The sequence below is a fragment of the Octopus bimaculoides genome, chromosome 24 (assembly GCF_046866305.1).
Source record: "Octopus bimaculoides isolate indiv1 chromosome 24, ASM4686630v1, whole genome shotgun sequence".
Lineage (NCBI taxonomy): Eukaryota > Metazoa > Mollusca > Cephalopoda > Octopoda > Octopodidae > Octopus > Octopus bimaculoides.
Genome location: NC_142951.1, coordinates 356368 through 372675, shown reverse-complemented (window position 1 = coordinate 372675; position 16308 = coordinate 356368). Strand labels below are relative to the sequence as shown.

Sequence of the window (16308 nt, the reverse complement as noted above, 5' to 3'; positions counted from 1 at the left end):
AACTTGCATCAGTCTGTGTTGAAGGCAATAATAAAAACAATAATGGTTTCTTTTTGATTGTATCAAATACTCTAAAGAAAGTGATATGGTGTTTATGCCCTTCTCAAGAGCCACATAAGTTAATGACTGCAACCAAGAGCACTCACCCATACAAAAGTAGTGGCTGTGTGGTAAGAAGCTTGCTTCCCAACCACATGGTTCCGGGTTCAGTCCCACTGCGTGGCATCTTGGACAAGTTTTTTCTACTATAGCCTCGGACTGATCAAAGCCTTGTGAGTGGATTTGGTAGACAGAAACTGAAAGGGGCCTGTCCAGTCATTTGACTGCTGCCATGCTGGAGCACTGCTTCCCGTCGAACAAATCGACCTAGTACTTATTCTATCGGTCTATTTTGCCGAACTGCTATATTACGGGTTCTTTGTTTGACTAAAAACCCTTAAGGTGGTCCTCCAGCATGACTGCAGTCAAATGGCTGAAATGAGTAAAAGAATAGAACTCTGAAAGTTGTGATAACAATTTGTGTGAGAGGGAGTTGTCCCAGTGTCGGTCTAATTCACAAGATCAAATGATTGCTTACTGATAGAAGGTTTTTGTTTTGACATGAAACTAAATCTGGTAGCAGATACTTGAGCAATTATAGAATGACAAGAGTTGGGATATTGTAGTGTCCTTTCTTTCATTTTTTCTTTCCATTTATTAAAATTTACCATATAATGGTTCCAATATTTCTGTAATGCAAAATAGATGCTAACTAATGCACCAAGACTGCAGTTTATTCATATATTTCTCTTTTATTGTTCCTTTCTTGGATGGATTTAAACCCATTTCCTTTCCTGTGTTTCCGGCCTTCATTTCTAATTTATTCAAATTGTAACAATTTTATAAATTTGTACTTTAAAAAAGTTTTTAAAGATGAATTGTATTAAAATTCTGATTTAGTGTGGAATGCAGTCTGGTGTTGAAGAGCAGAAAAACCAAAGGTTATTGTGTTTGATTTGAGTTTATTTTGAAGAGTAATCTGGGAAAACTGAATGATGATGTGAGAGGAGAGAACTTGGAGAACAAAAATATAAATGTAAAAGAATTGTGAGAGAGAGAGAGAGAGAGAGCAAGCATAGAATTGGGAAGAAAATATCTTTTTTAGAATGTTTCTGAACAAATTACGATTTTAAAAAAGTTTTTACCATCTTGTTGATAATTTAAATTATTTATTTTGGCAACATTTTGAAATCTCTGTTTTGTTTATCCTATTTCTGTACACATGCTGACAGCTTACTACTGAATTTTGTTTTGTTTACTTTATATAAATTCTCATATGTGTGGGCATAGGCTTGGCTTTTTGGATAAGAAGCTTGCTTCCTAAGGGGCAAGTATCTTTTCTGCAGCCCTAGGCCAATCAAAACTTTAACTGGATTTGGTCAACAGAAATTGAAAGAAGCCTCTGTGTATGTTCCTATTGATATTGCGTAATAGTTGTAGACAAGTGTTGTTTACAATCTGCTGTGGAAAACCTGTCTGGCTTTGGGAACAAGTGGAGGCTGGTGAGAGGAAGGGCATCTGGCTGCAGAGAATCCACGGCTAAAAATGCCATCTGACCCATGTCAGCATGCAAAAGTGGACGCTAAAGCAATGATGATATTTGAGAAATATGCGTGTTCTCATAAGTATTTAAATTTTGATTTTGTTTTAAAATTTTTAATTCTTTTTCTATTTTATTTCAGATTTCGTGAGAATGTGGCCTAACCAAAAGTGTTAAGTTTTGGATGTTATTTGGATTAAAGCTAAACTAAGTCAACAAGCCCCCCCTCCTCTCTCCGTCTTGTAATTGAAACACACTCCATACACGAGCGATAAGCTTTTTTGCATTGAAAAGTTGCGAGTGGTGTGTATCTTGCTGACTGTTTCGACACCATGGTACTCTCCCAAAGACAGCGTGAGGAACTGTAAGTATCTTCAATAAATTTATTGGTTCCAAATTCTAGTTATTGATTGAGTTGCTTTACTGAGCAGATCAAATCTAGTCTATTTAAATATTTGGCAGTTCTGTGTTGCCTTCCCAATCACATTGTTGAGTCCTACAGTGTAGCACCCTGGATACAAGTCTTCAGTAGCCTTGAATTGAGAAACGAATAGAAGTCTTTTTGCATGCGTGTGTGTGCATATTTATATATATATATATATGTATATATAAAAGATGTTTATGTACATTTGCTCTCTCTCACTCCATCACCTTGTAATTGTTGAGCGATGGGTGCTGGTATTGTTATTTGCTTTCTGTTGAAAGGTCATTCCATAACACACTGGATTGGGAAGTTGTGGAGAAAGCTTGGATACTTCCACTGCATACTAAATATGGGGGGGGGGGTGATATTCAGTAGAACACAATGAGAAATTGGAAATGTGCAGTGGATTTGGTGCTGTGTAGCAGATTTTCAATCTGTGCTTGTTCTCGCAGACTCAACTTTTCTTCAACAAAGTAGTTTGGGGTTAGTTGAGTCTGGGAATAGTATTGTCAGTCTGGTTCTTGGAGTAGACGGATTCAAAGAAATGCAAAAGTAATTTGAAATTCAGCTGAATTGCTTTCAATTTAAAGGCATTGGCTGTGGGTTAGGGTTAGGTAGAAACTCTTGTAAAATATCGGAATGTTTAGGAGTGGCTGATACCATCTGTAACTGAAAATAGGTAAGGAAGAGAGAGCAAACTTAAATGGTGAGTAGCAACATGAAACCAACTGAATGCAGTGTTGTGACCTCTGTAAATGTCAAATGAAACAATTTAATTCAATTATGGAAATAGTCGCTAATGAATTAAATTTATATGAAACTTCAGTTTTCATGTTTAAAAGAAAAAACTTGCATTCGTTTTTTTTTTGTAAGAAGAGTGAACAAATTTTTTGTTTGTATATATGTGTGTGTGTGTGTGCATATGTGCATGTGTGTGCATTCACACAATCACCCATTGCAGATGTTTTTTTTTATTACAAAAACCAAAAAAGAAACCCCTGTTGCCAACAGGGGTGGGAGTACTCTGAACTTCCTCCATTCTATTCTTATTCTAGAAACAATACTTTCAGAGCATCCACCCCCTTTACTAATTTGGTCACCTAAACAGCAGAGACTATCTACTACCTCAAGAGAGTTTAAGTCCCTTGTGCTCTTCATACTTACTGTTCCTGTGCATCTGCCATACATGAAAATGACCTTATCTGACAGCCTACCCATGATTCCCCTGTATCTCTTAGGCGTCCATAGCTTACACTTATTTCATATTCACATGAAGAGTTGATAGCATTGTAGTTAAGACTTGAGACAAAACAGCAAAGCAAGTTGATACACTTGGTGAAGAAGCAGATTCTTTGGTGAGCAAGAAAGGAGGTCGTGTAGCAGTGGTTTCAGAGTCCCTTCAGCTGGCAAAAAAAAAAAAATATACCTGTAATTTAAAGGGCAAGCCTTGTCACATTCTGTATTATGCTGATTCTCTTTGAGAACTATATTAAGGGCATGCGTGTCTGTGGAGCGCTCAGCCACTTGCATATTAATCTCACAAGCAGGCTGTTCTGTTGGTCGGATCAACTGGAACCCTCATTGCTGTCATAATCGACTGAGTGCTAGTTTGTTTGACTACAAATAGTCAAACCTCTCTCAAATCACACACTATCATCTTAAAGGAAGAACACACTTTACGCTAATAACAGACAGACTCATCATCAAGACTGGAATATCTTTGATCTTTAGTCTGCAGGATCAAAACTGATCTTGGAGTAAACAAACCATTCGCTAAAACGAATCTCACCTAAATATTCTAATTAAGATGATGTTTTAAAATAGATATGGAACACTTTGGCTACAGTATTTGAGTTAATCTAACTGGGAAGTAGTTTATCTGTTGGGATACCTTACAGATCAGGATGGTGCATTATTGTTCCTGCTGCACAGAGAACTGCAGGTGTGTTAGTGATAAATGATATCAATCAGTGCTGATTATTTTCTCACCTTTCCTAACATAACTGGAACTGTGGCAGAAACTAAACTATCATCAGCCATATTACTTTGCTGCCACTCCACTGCCTTACTAATTTCTTCCATCTCTGTCCACCTGCCACTCTCCTCATACACTCTGGCAAATTTACTTACCTACCCACTCACCTTGTCCAATCCTCTGGATCCCTTCTCTTATACTCACCTTCCTGTAACTTGAGGCTACACCCTGACACATCTCCACCACTCCTTCTCTTCCAACTGGATAGCCACATATCTCCCCCTACAGCACGCCACCTGTTTGTTTCCCTCACACTTTAGCTTTTCGTCACTTGGCATAAAGTGACCACCATCTATACCACACCCACCTCAGTTGAGGGGTCTCGTCTTGCAAGTTACCCTCGTAACCACACAAGTGCTGCCACAGTAAAGAGATTGGTTTTAGAAAGGGCATCCAGCTGTAGAAATTGTGCTAAAGCAGACATTAGGGGTTGGTGTAGTCCCCTGGCTCATTAGCCCCTATCAAACAGTCCCCTATTCTAGCATGGAATACAGATATTAAGGGATAATCGATACAAGGCTAGAAATTTGACGAGAGAGAGAAACCTGTCAAATTTAATCCATTCCAGTGCATCCTTGTCTTATGAATTCCAGCAGAATTTGAACCGGGAATACAGAAAACCCTAACTATATTTACAGTAAGGCATTTAGTCGAGTCTTTCATTGGCCAGTCCACAGCATAGTAATTTGTTTTAATTTGGGTCCAAAAGCTTGAAAATAAGTCACCAAAAACAAAAATTTCAATAAGTTCTCCAAATAGAGGGATAAGACGATCTAAGCTCGTTTGGAGGAAACCGCATACAAAGGCCTAGATTTCATCTTGTCCATGGCATTGCAAGTGTTCTCTTCCACTTTTTCTCCTTCTTAAAAAAGTGTATTTAATGTAAGCCATTGAGTGTTGTTGCTCTTGTTCACCTAGAGGGCAGCACCTAGCCCTTCACTTAAGGCCAGGAATTTTGGACTTGACTGGCATTTTTGTTTCCCTCTCTTTGGGGACAAAAGCAGTTGACATTGGCAAGATTTGAACTTGGAAACACAAAGGGACATAACTAAATTGTACAAAGTACCTTGCCTGTTGCTCTGATAACAACAACAATGATAGTGTTCCTGTTTTCTTTTTTTTTTTTTTTAAAGATAATAATAGAGATACCGATAGAGATAGAGCCATAGCTTTGTAGTCAATCATTGAAGAAAATAAATAAATGAAAGGCTTTCTAAAGCATAAGCAACCAATCAAGCAACAGTTTCATTTCACCAGTATTTCTTCTGTGCCTCTTAGTAACAAATCTGTGGGCTTCATTGACTTAGAATGATATTGCTGATTATGACTCATTCTTACATATCCTCTTCTCTCTTTCTCTCTCTCTCTCTCTATGTGTTTCTCTGTATGAATATATATATATGTTGTGTGTATATATGTGTATCAGCTGTTGCTGCCTCCTCCTCCTCTTCCTCTCTCTCTCTCTGTTGTGCTTGGTAGGTAGACTGGGGGAGGCTCACATGGCAGACAGTACAGTGTAGATATTAGCATCAATTATCATCTCCATCTATTTAATAGTGAGGTATTGCAACTAAGTAATCACATGCAAATTTCTCTTACACTCGCTTGCCCTATTTTTTTTTTCTCTTTCGCCTTCTCCTCACCCCCACCTCTCTCTTTCACCAATGTTTTTTCCTCTTTATCAGTCATATACTCTTTTTTTTTTTTTTCCGTTCCATCTCTGATGTAAATTTACTGATTTGCTTTGTTCCCATCATGTGTTTGGTTTGGTTTCCAAACTTGCAGCAATATGCAAAATAGCTGTTGGCGTCGGTGGAGGTGTGGCTGTGTGGTAAGCAGTTTGTTCCCCAACCACATATTGGGAAAGGGTCTTCTACTATATCCACAGGCTGACCAAAGCCTTGAGTGGATTTGCTAGATGGAAACTGAAAGAAGCCCATCGTGTGTATGTGTGTTTTTGTATCTTTGTCCCCATAACTTACTGGTTTGGCAAAAGAGACTGATGGAAGAAGAACCAGGGTTAAAAAGACAAGTCCTGGGGTCGATTTATTTGACTAGAGATCCGTTTAAAGCTGGAAGTTTGTATCCTAGAACCAGGGACATTTTCTGGTGGGTTGATATAAAATGGGTTAAAAGGGTATACTTTTACTGTGAAGGAATGTTTCTGTGTAAAGAGCAAACTTGATGTGCTGAAAAGACAAACCAAAAGTGTTTTTGTGAAGAATTTTATTCAGAAGAGCAATGTCTGTTTATTGAGACAAAGAACATTTATGGTGTGTTTGGTTCCTGAAACAAAATATTTTGTTTTGAAAAGGAAATAAAATCTATTAGAATAGAATTTTTTTCTTTAAATCTAGTATGACAATTCAGTTTAGAATTTTATGTCCTGAGGTTCAAGAAAAAAAATTCCAACAACAAAAAACAAACCTGTGAATAATTTTATTTTTAGCTTTTTGTCAATTACCTAGCTGTTACTTGATAAAACCTGTTTTGTTGGTGGTGGTGGTGGTGGTACTAGTAGTAGTAGTAGTGGTGGTGGTGGTGGTGGTGGTGGTGGTGGTGGTGGTGGTGGTGATGGTGGTGGTGGTGGTACTAGTAGTAGTAGTAGCAGCACTAATATACAATTGGTAACATTTTAGAGAAATCTATAAAAGTCTCCTGAAAGCCTTTCCCATTGAGTTTGCTTTGTTTATTCCTTCATTTTTCTGTTACTAATTATCATATAGTGATAATACTAATAATAAAACTTAGATAAGTGTGAGGTAAAGAACACATTTCTTACTACACACATGCCCACACACCGCAATGGCCATTAACCTATCCTCACCTGTTCTAATACCTGCTCTAAGGAATCTCTGCACCAAGTCTTTTGTCTTCATCTTAGATGTGGCAACTAGCCAAATGTTTGTATGAAACACAAAAAGAAACTGGATAATAGACCCCACTTGTCTTTATCACCAGATTGCTTCCCATAATGGCCATACTGCATGACAGAATGTACTCCGTGGCACCACTGCAACTCATTCTTTGGCTTTATTTGGGTTGCAACAGATGTGGGTTGCCTATAAACATTTTGTTTTGCTACCTCTGTGTTGAGAAAACTGCAACATATCTTAAAGTCACTCAATAATTACTACATAAAACCAGCTGTCAGAGTAAAGCAATTGAGATCTGCTCTAGTTGCTTTTTTGTTTTGTTTTGCTCTGGTCAAACACCTATGATTAAAGAAGTACCAGCTACGACTATCCTTTGTATATAAGCAGCTTCGTTCATCAATTCAGAGAAATTTGAACATATTGTACAGCAGACTGGATACAGTTTTCTTGCTATAGTGAACTATAGAACATGTCTATAGGTCTGTATAACATACCATAAAGCATGCCGAAATAATATAGTATAGACCATCTACTATAGAACTTTGTATGTTATAATGAATGTAAACATTACATCTATATACACAATATGTTCAGTGATGGAAAAAAAAATTAGTTGGAGAAGCAAGGATCAGCAATTCTCTTGAAATTGTCATACTGCATCCAACATCACTAAACTTATCTTCCTCTTCACAGAACCAATCTTAAATCCTGGCACTTTTCCTCAAACTTGATACCCTGTAATCTCATCCCGTGTGTGATTTCATTTCACTTCACTCACCTGCAGTTGTTCAAATAGAATTTCATTGCTTTACTGCCACTTGCATATCGTTTCAATGTTGACAAGCATAAAATAGCTATGGGTACTTCCCCGTTCCTCAGGTTGACTAATTAAGACTTAGATAACTTACCTGCATTACAGAATTTACTTTTAAATCCGAGACAAAATAATTTAGATTGTTTTGTTGTGACATCTTTTTGTTGCAAAAAATTGTTTCTGAAGCTGATTTTGATCTATCAATCATTTACACTTTGATTAGAGTGTGTGTATGTGTGCGTAATACAGATTAACATACATTACTTCTTTATTAATCTCATTACTGTATAAATTGCTTCAAGGAAGGATGCTGTTGTTGTTGTTGTTAGACATTTCTGATTGTTATGATCGAGTTGTTTGTTAGTTAAGCCCCCCCCCCCTCCTGCCACTCCTCTTTATCTTCTGTTGGTTTCACATATCTGTTTGGTAGATGCACAACGGAAATTTGTATTTGTTGTACTTAAAAAGCACCAGGTTCTTGTTTAAGTCGAGTTAGGTCTGATTGAACAGGCCTATAATCAAGTAATTTGGTTGTTATTTCTTGCAGGTCAAGCCACCACATAGAGGAGGCTCTGTGAATGACTTGTGTAAATGCATAGCAGTGAATAATCCTGACACTGATCTCTTTGTTGTTGTCATAAAGTATTTTGTGAGAAGTAGAAAATGTCTTAAAATGCAATTATTTTATGGCTGCATGGTAGGCTGTCATCCTTTGATATTTCTCGCTAAACTGTTAAGTTACAGGGATGTAAACAAACCAACACTGGTTGTCACATATTCACGACGGGTTTCCACACAGTTTTCCATTTGTCAAATTCACTGACAAGGCATTGGTCAGCCCGGTGCTAGAGTAGAAGACACTTGCCCAAAGTGCCACTATGTGACTGCAAAACAAGCTGTTCTAATGAGGATCTCTTAAATTACTGAAATAATTTTAGTGCAAATATAGATTTGTGTTAGGAGTGATTCTTCCATTTCAACATCTCTTGTATTGGTAGAAACCTGAGATGAGAACATTGAAGACCTTTCTTGCATTTCTTGCAGGTGTAATAGATTAAAGATGCCGAAAGCCTGTAAGAACGTTTCAAGCGAGATTATGATTTGATTTGGACTATTAACCTCATCTTTAGAGATAAAACGTGTTTAATATTCATATCTATAGTTTGATCAGATTTGATATAAATATTAAAAAAAAAAAAAAAAATTAACCTCTGAAGATAAGGTTAATTAATAGTTAAAAAAAAACTTTCTCCTAATGACTGGTCTCAGTCATTTAATTTAGAATAGTTTACACTCAATTCTAACTCAAAAGACTTTTCCTTATTTAAAAAGAAAATGTGCAAAAGGTTGCTCTATATTGCGATTTGTTCTTTCAGTAGTTTTTATCGAAAGTTTGTAGGGGGAGGTGTGTTACCTTCCCTCTATTCCAGCGATAGAAGATTAGTCCTGATACTAACAGTGAAATGTCAAACTATGAACTCATCACATTTACATGTGATAGTGGCAACTAATATACACCGTACAACAACACTGCTACATATTATTGTTGTTGGGTAGCTCCAGGTATGTATTTGATCAGTTGGGTGTGAAATGTTTGTGTCAATTAAACTTGAGAATATGCCATGAGGACTTTCATATTTAAACCAGTTGTACACAGCCCAAATATTCTACCTGTTTTATGTTCAAACAGGTCAGATCTGACTTCTCTTACCTGCCCTACAATATCATTCTAAAATCAGAATCTTTAACCCTTTTGTTACCATATTTCTGTTGAGATGCTCTGTCTTTCTTTCAATTTTAGATATAACAAAGAATTTCGGAGGCAATTGTCTTTTTGTTTTTTACCCAAGTTTTGTGAGTGAAATTCAGTTGATGGATTGTACTTGTAATTATAAAGTACAGCTCTGTCACATATATTACTGATTCAGTCTGCGAATTATTTGTAGGGTGTATGTGTCTGTGGGATTCTCAGCCACTTTGGTTAACAACCTGTTACTCCCCACCCATCTTTTGCTGCTTACTTTTTTTTATCTTTTCTTTTTGTTTCTGTGGAGAGGTTGTTGTTGGTGTTTCTTGCTTAATAATTTGTTTTTTTTTAATACTTTTAATGTTCTTTTGTTCTTAAAAATGTTTCTATTTTCAACTTCGTTCCCTTCTAATGGTTGATTCTTCTACAAATGCTGTTTTTAACCCCCAACACCTCATCTACTCCCATTTACTCCTCCTCTCTTGCCTCCTTGTTTGAACTGACCCCTGGTCACAAACACTCTGTCCTTGTGGTGTCCCCTCTTTATAAAGGCCATTTGCCTAAATAAAAGAAATCAAGCTGTTATCAAATGTTTCATATCTGTTTTTGTGATGAGAGTGAGATTTGGCTGCTATTTCTAGCAGATCAAGCAACCACAACAGGAGGTAGCTGTTGGTCAGTGTTTCCTACTTCCCCAGAGTCTTGGTTACTTAACCCGTTGGGCATTCAGAGGATTCTGTCAAATGTCAGGTCTGTTTGTTCACATTATCTTGAATTAATCATGCATTGTTTTGTAGCTTTGAGACTTTGATGATTGTTTATTTTTGGAATGACATTGTAGGGTAAGAGTGAGAAGCTGGATCAGGCCAGTTTGAACATAAAATAGGTAGACTACTTGGGGGCCAGATATGGCTGGATTAAATGCTGAAGGGTTAAGCAACTGTTTCTAATCCAACTCAATTTCTGAATAAAAACCTGTCTCCTGACAGGTGTTGGCTTCCACTGCCTGGCACCGTTTCTTCTCTTTTAATGTTCTGACACTTTCATTCCTGGTAGTGATGGTAATCCCCACCTCCCCCATCCCTAGGGCAAGCAATGTTCTTCCTTCTCTCTCTATTTAACTTAGCTGTACTACTACTCCTACTACTGCTGCTACTGTACAGTCTTTGGTGATATCACACGTTGCACCATCCATTTTAAATGAAGGCAATTCTGAATTACACCTGTTTTCACTTATCGTAATTACTTCCTTTCTCTATTGATAACTGCTGTTTTGTGCATATGCACACACACACACACACGCACGCACACGTGCTCATGCACATAAACATTTTGTTGTTGCATATGGAAATGTGTGAGCAGATAGAACCAGGATGATTTGTGGAACATCTTGTTGCTCAAGGTGTAGTTGACCTGAGTGTGTGTGTGTGTTTGAAAGAGTAGTTCCTGTTAACAGTCGTTATTCACTGTGTATGCAATTAGCACACAGTATTACTGTCTAGAAGGAATTACTACTACTGCTGCTGCTCTTATTACATCATCATCATCATCATCCTTTAATGTCTGTTTTCCAAACATAAATTTACATGAATTTACATATCATTTTAATGATGGCCGGTCCTTCTCTTAGCCTTTCCCTTTTTACCCTTTTGGCTCGTTAAATGCAACAGGCTGTCATTTCATATGTTTGTTTTGTTTAAAACACTTTCACTCTCTCCATTATTGATCCATTACAAATACAAATTAATGTTAGTATTAGTGGGGAATTAACTGAAAGCTGAATCTTCATTCACTTTATGTCATTGGGGAGATGGGTGCGGTGTGTGTGTGTGTCTGAATTTTAAGGTTTTTTCTTTTTTCCTTTTCATGTGAGTACTTCACTGTAACATTAAATATATTTGACTCTCGGTCAGTGGTATTTGATCACATTTATGGTGAAAAGCATTTAAGCCCCAACCATTTTGGTTTTTTTGTTTTGGACCAGGAATAGTTTGTCTTGAATTACCTTGTCCAACATGTTCCATTTCTGAGAGAGTAAAGTGTGGTTTGAGGGTGATTTAGCTGCTTTCTTCTAGTTTGGTGGTTTAGCTTACCAGGCGTACCTCTGTGTACCTCAGGTGTATACAATGTCTACAGATCCATTTCAGAGATATACCTTCCACCTCGGGTAACTTGTTTGTTTGTGTACTTTGCTAAGTGAGAGAAATCATTATTCAAGAGTTGTTGTTGTTGTTGTTGATTAACTCTGCTTGGGCAGACATGACATGCAATTCATTGATCAATTACTGCAAAGTAATCCATAGTTCTTACACTTGAAATTAACTTTATTTCAGCCTGTTGTGAGATAAAATTATTTAATCTGTTTGTATTATCATGCAGCGTAACAACAGCCAGCTTGTGTTGCATCATTCTTGGATTTATTGTTTATACAGGATGAGGAAATTGAAGTAAGAATTACATGATGGGGAAATTGGGGAAGTAACTGCATCAGAGATGGGTGTCATTGATCTGGTCGGTTTATGAGTCTGTTTTCTTGATAGTTACCCAGTGCAGGTAACTGTTTCATATATCAGTTTGACAGGTGTGTGTTTTGTGTGCATCAGGTGGGTGAGGTAGCATTTCAAGGGTTGTGTTGTAGTGATGGAAATTTTGCATCTAATTTAGAAGACATGGATTGAGGATGAACGCATTAGTAGAGATGGTGTAGACATGGCTTTCTACTGTGTGGGCCCCTTGGACGTTGGCTCCCTCTGCAGCCACATTCTTGGGTTGGTCAAAATCTTGTCAACAGGATTCGTGGACAGAGAGTGTGTGGAACCAGGCTGTAGTTGTGTGGCTCTACTTTTCATTTGATGTATCTTGGTGCAGCATGAAAGAACTTTGTCAAAAACCTTGAAACAGAAGTGTTTCTGAGTAAAGATACCTTCTTGTATTTGCTTCTCCAAAACGTTTTGGATGATATGAGGGATGTAGCTGCTATTTCTGGCAGGTTGTGTGACCACATAGAAGCTCACTCATGGCTTGTTGAGTTTTGTTAGTGTATAAGTGGTGCTCATGCATGCACTTGTGCATATTGAAACTGTGTGTGTGTGTGTGTGTGTGTGTGTGTCGTAATATGGATGTTCAAATGAATTTATGTATTTCAATTGATTGAAATAGATAAATTCATTGAATTTATGTAAATACATCTGTTGTAAACAGTTGATTACAAAATTATAATTGATCAAAGAATAATAACAGTTGCAGAAATAGAATTATTAAAGCAAATGTTAAAATGTTATGTTGTTGTCAGGTTTTATCAAAATATTTATTTTATTAAAATCTAAAAACCCATTGTGTGTGTGTGTGTGTGTGTGTGAGAAGCCCTTTGTTACCAGCAGAGGTAGAAGCTCTCTGAACTTTGCCCAGCCTATTCATATTCCAGCAGCTACAATCTTGGAACATCCACTCCCACTGCTGACCTGGTCACCTAGGTAACGGAAGCCCATTGGCTACTTCTAGTTTTGCCCCTTGGCCATCTACCTGAAGAGATTTGTGATTTGTCTGCTTTCCTACTTACTAAGACTTTTGGTTTTTGCTAGGTTAACTCTAAGGTCCTTTGATTCTAGACCTTGCTTCCATACCTGAAACTTCTTCTCTGGTTCTGGTAGTGATTCAACTATAAGAGCAAGGTCATGAGCATAGAGGAGCTCCAAGGGGCAACCTGTCTTGGATTCCTGTTATTGCTTGGAGGACTATGATGAACAAGAGGGGGCTGAGGACTGATCCTTAGTGATGAACAAGAAGGGTCCTAATTCAATTAACTCTAATGCCCCTTGATTCCAGACCTTGCCTTCACACCTGAAATATTCTCTGTACTTCAGGTAGTGATTCAGCTATAAGGTCAAGGTCATCAGTGTAGAGGAGCTCCCAAGGGTAACCAATCTGAAATTCCTCTGATATGACAGGAAAGACTTTGATAAATGAGACGAAGCTGAGAACCAACCCTTAGTGAACCCCTACCTGTGCACTAAATTCAGTGCTGTAGTCATTGCTGGCTTTTGCCTTGTTGATAGCATCCTTGTACGAAGCTTGTACTACTCTCTCACCAACCAGATAAGGGAGTGGGGGACTCTGTCAAAGGCTTTCCCCTGGTCTACAGGAGCCAAGTACAGAGGTTTATTCTTGGCTAAATGCTTCATCTGCAGTTGGCATACCAGAAACCTAGCATCAGTAGTGCTTCTCCCTGGCACAAAACCGAAATGCATTTCATACAGATTAACTCTCTTCCTAATTAGTTGAGGTTTGTCCCTCTCTGTAACTTTCATGACCTGGTTCACACACACACACACACACACACACACACACACACACACACACACACACACACACACACACACACACACACACACACACACACACACACATATAAAGGTGTAACTTAATTATAATTTAGTACTTGATGTGTGTGTGTGTGCTGCCTGTAGAATACTTGATACTGATACTACTTTCACAAATACTGGATAAACACGCATGTACACCTGTATACGTATGCAGAAATGTGTGTGGATTGAAATGAGTCAGATAGAAGCTCTAGCCCTTCTTTGTCCTTTCCTTACTGACTGATTTTACTAAGACATGGCTCTCCCACAACCAGTAATAATAGTTTAGAAATGTTAGCTGTGCTTGGCTACAGTTGAAGTATGCTTTACATTGTTGTGCTGAGTCTCCTGTTGATTTGATAATTTCTATGTTCACACCCATACCACTAGTATTTAGTAACCTATCTTGCTTGCTGGCTGCTATTGCAGTGTATTAATGGGGATCTCTTCACACCCTCATATAAAGAAATGGGGGAAGAATATAGAGTAAGAGCGCAGATTAAAGAGAAAACAGAACAAGGAGTAGACTGTAGTTTTAAGAGAATTAGGGAGCAGGAAGAAGGTTGTGTTGAGGTTGTTGAATTTACTTTTGGTGGGATTTAAGCTGTGGGAAAGTGTGAGTTTTGTTAACTGACTCCCAACTGAAGTCCTTCATTCACCCCTGTCTGCGACACAGACTGCTGATAACTTTCTCTACTGTTCTTGGCTCTAGGCTGTCTTCTTCTCCCAACTCTTGTTGGTTTTGAATTGCCGTTTAAGTAGGGATGGTGGCTCTATACAAATGCATTTTTATTCTTGGGAAGAGGGACACGACTTTTTATGTTAGCTGGAAGCCACTATAGTGTTTCATCCCTGTGTTGGGGTAGGATTGCTCCCTGTTGGGTTGGGATTGCTGCCTGTGTTAGCAAGTTGTCTTTTACCAGATTTGGACGGAGACAAACCTTGTAAAACTGTGCAGACAACCTTTGAAGCCCCTTTTACATGCCTTGTATCTGTTCTTGAGTGGTGCTTTTAACTGTGCCATTTTGGTGCCAACCTTTAGGTTAGGTCTTTTGTCTGAGGATAACCTGTGAGTTAGGGTTTCTTCTGTTTTCCCCACTGCAAAAAGGGGGCATGCTCAGTGCTGCCTTTCCTCTTGTGACTGAACCTTGAATAAGTACTTCACTGTTTTAGGTTCAGATCTTGTAGAAAAGAAGTATCAAGTAAAAAAAAAAAAAATGCAAAGTGCATCGATCGACTGACGACAAATACACTCTGCTGCTTTCATATGTGAGATGAGACTTATTAGCAGGAATAAGTTGGAATTCCAGTTTGAATTCCCTTCTTATTTTTGTTAAGTTCTGAAGGCCATAACTTTTTATTCTTTCATTTCCAATAAATTGAACGTTTATCTTTTTTTTTTGAACCTAGAATATTGTCATGTTAAAAATTAATATTGAAATTGCAATTAATTTAAACTAATATTTTTTTTTAGGAACAAAGCAGTTGCGGATTATCTTAGTGCCAATGGATACCTGAACTCTTTAGATGCATTCCAAAAGGAGACAGAAATGGTAAGTGGTCTTTTAATTAGCAAATGCACATTGTGGAACCGTAATACTTCTCTACAAAGTTGATTTTACTCAACCCATTCAACAAGGAAGAAATTTTGATGCTAAAGTCAAATGATTTCAAAAATAGTAATTTACTACATTTTCTCTCTTTCACAAATATATTTACATAACACTTAGCCATACGTCAATGAGTACAGGTATGGTTGTGGGATGAAGTTTGCCTTTCGGGTTCAATCCCACTTCATGGCAGCTTGAATAAGTGTCTGCTATTGCCCTGATCAAAGCCTTGTGCATTTTGTAGACAGAAACTGCAAAGAAGCCTGTTGTTTGTGTCTTTGTGTTGACATCAAGTGATTGTTGTAAGCAAGTGTCACTGTCATACAAGCAGTGTCATTTGTTTCCAGTTTTCCACGGAAATGTGTCTGGCCAGTAGGAAATATTACTTTGCTTTGAAAAAGTTGAAGGTTAGTGACGGGAAAGGCATCAGGCTATAAAGAATCTGCCTCAAAGAATTTCATCTGAAAATCATGGAAAAGTGGACAGTAAAATGAGGATTTATAGTGTTTACTCGGCAATACTGACTTGGGAGACAGATTATTTGTGAATGTTATGCAAAGGAGGTCTAATAAGACTGAAACCATTTCAACATTGTCACTGTAGTGCTAAGATCAGCCTCTCTCTCTCTCTACTCTATTGTCCATCTTGTAATTTCTATTTTAAAATTCCTTGATTCATTCGATGCTGCTAACACCAACCTTCCTGTTTGGTTTTCATATAGAGAACATGACGCTGGAAAGGTTTTAGTTTGATAAAATGGAGAGGGGGAGAGGGAGTCATCTCTGGTTGAGATGTTTACATGCACTACAGAAATAGAAGTTAAGTTTACACCATGATAATAATAATGATGATGATCATCAAT

General features: G+C 37.8%; 1 protein-coding gene across 2 annotated transcripts in view; it reads left to right on the top strand.

Moving 5' to 3' along the window:
- The window catches only part of LOC106869563 (lissencephaly-1 homolog), a 66007-nt gene that overhangs the window by 25291 nt on the left and 24408 nt on the right, over window positions 1-16308 (top strand). For both annotated transcript variants that reach the window (XM_014915355.3, XM_014915356.3), the window contains exons 2-3: window positions 1722-1943; window positions 15311-15389. In XM_014915355.3, the coding sequence (XP_014770841.1) occupies window positions 1912-1943; window positions 15311-15389 (111 nt within the window). In that variant the 5' untranslated portion in view covers window positions 1722-1911. The remainder of the gene's footprint in view (window positions 1-1721; window positions 1944-15310; window positions 15390-16308) is intronic.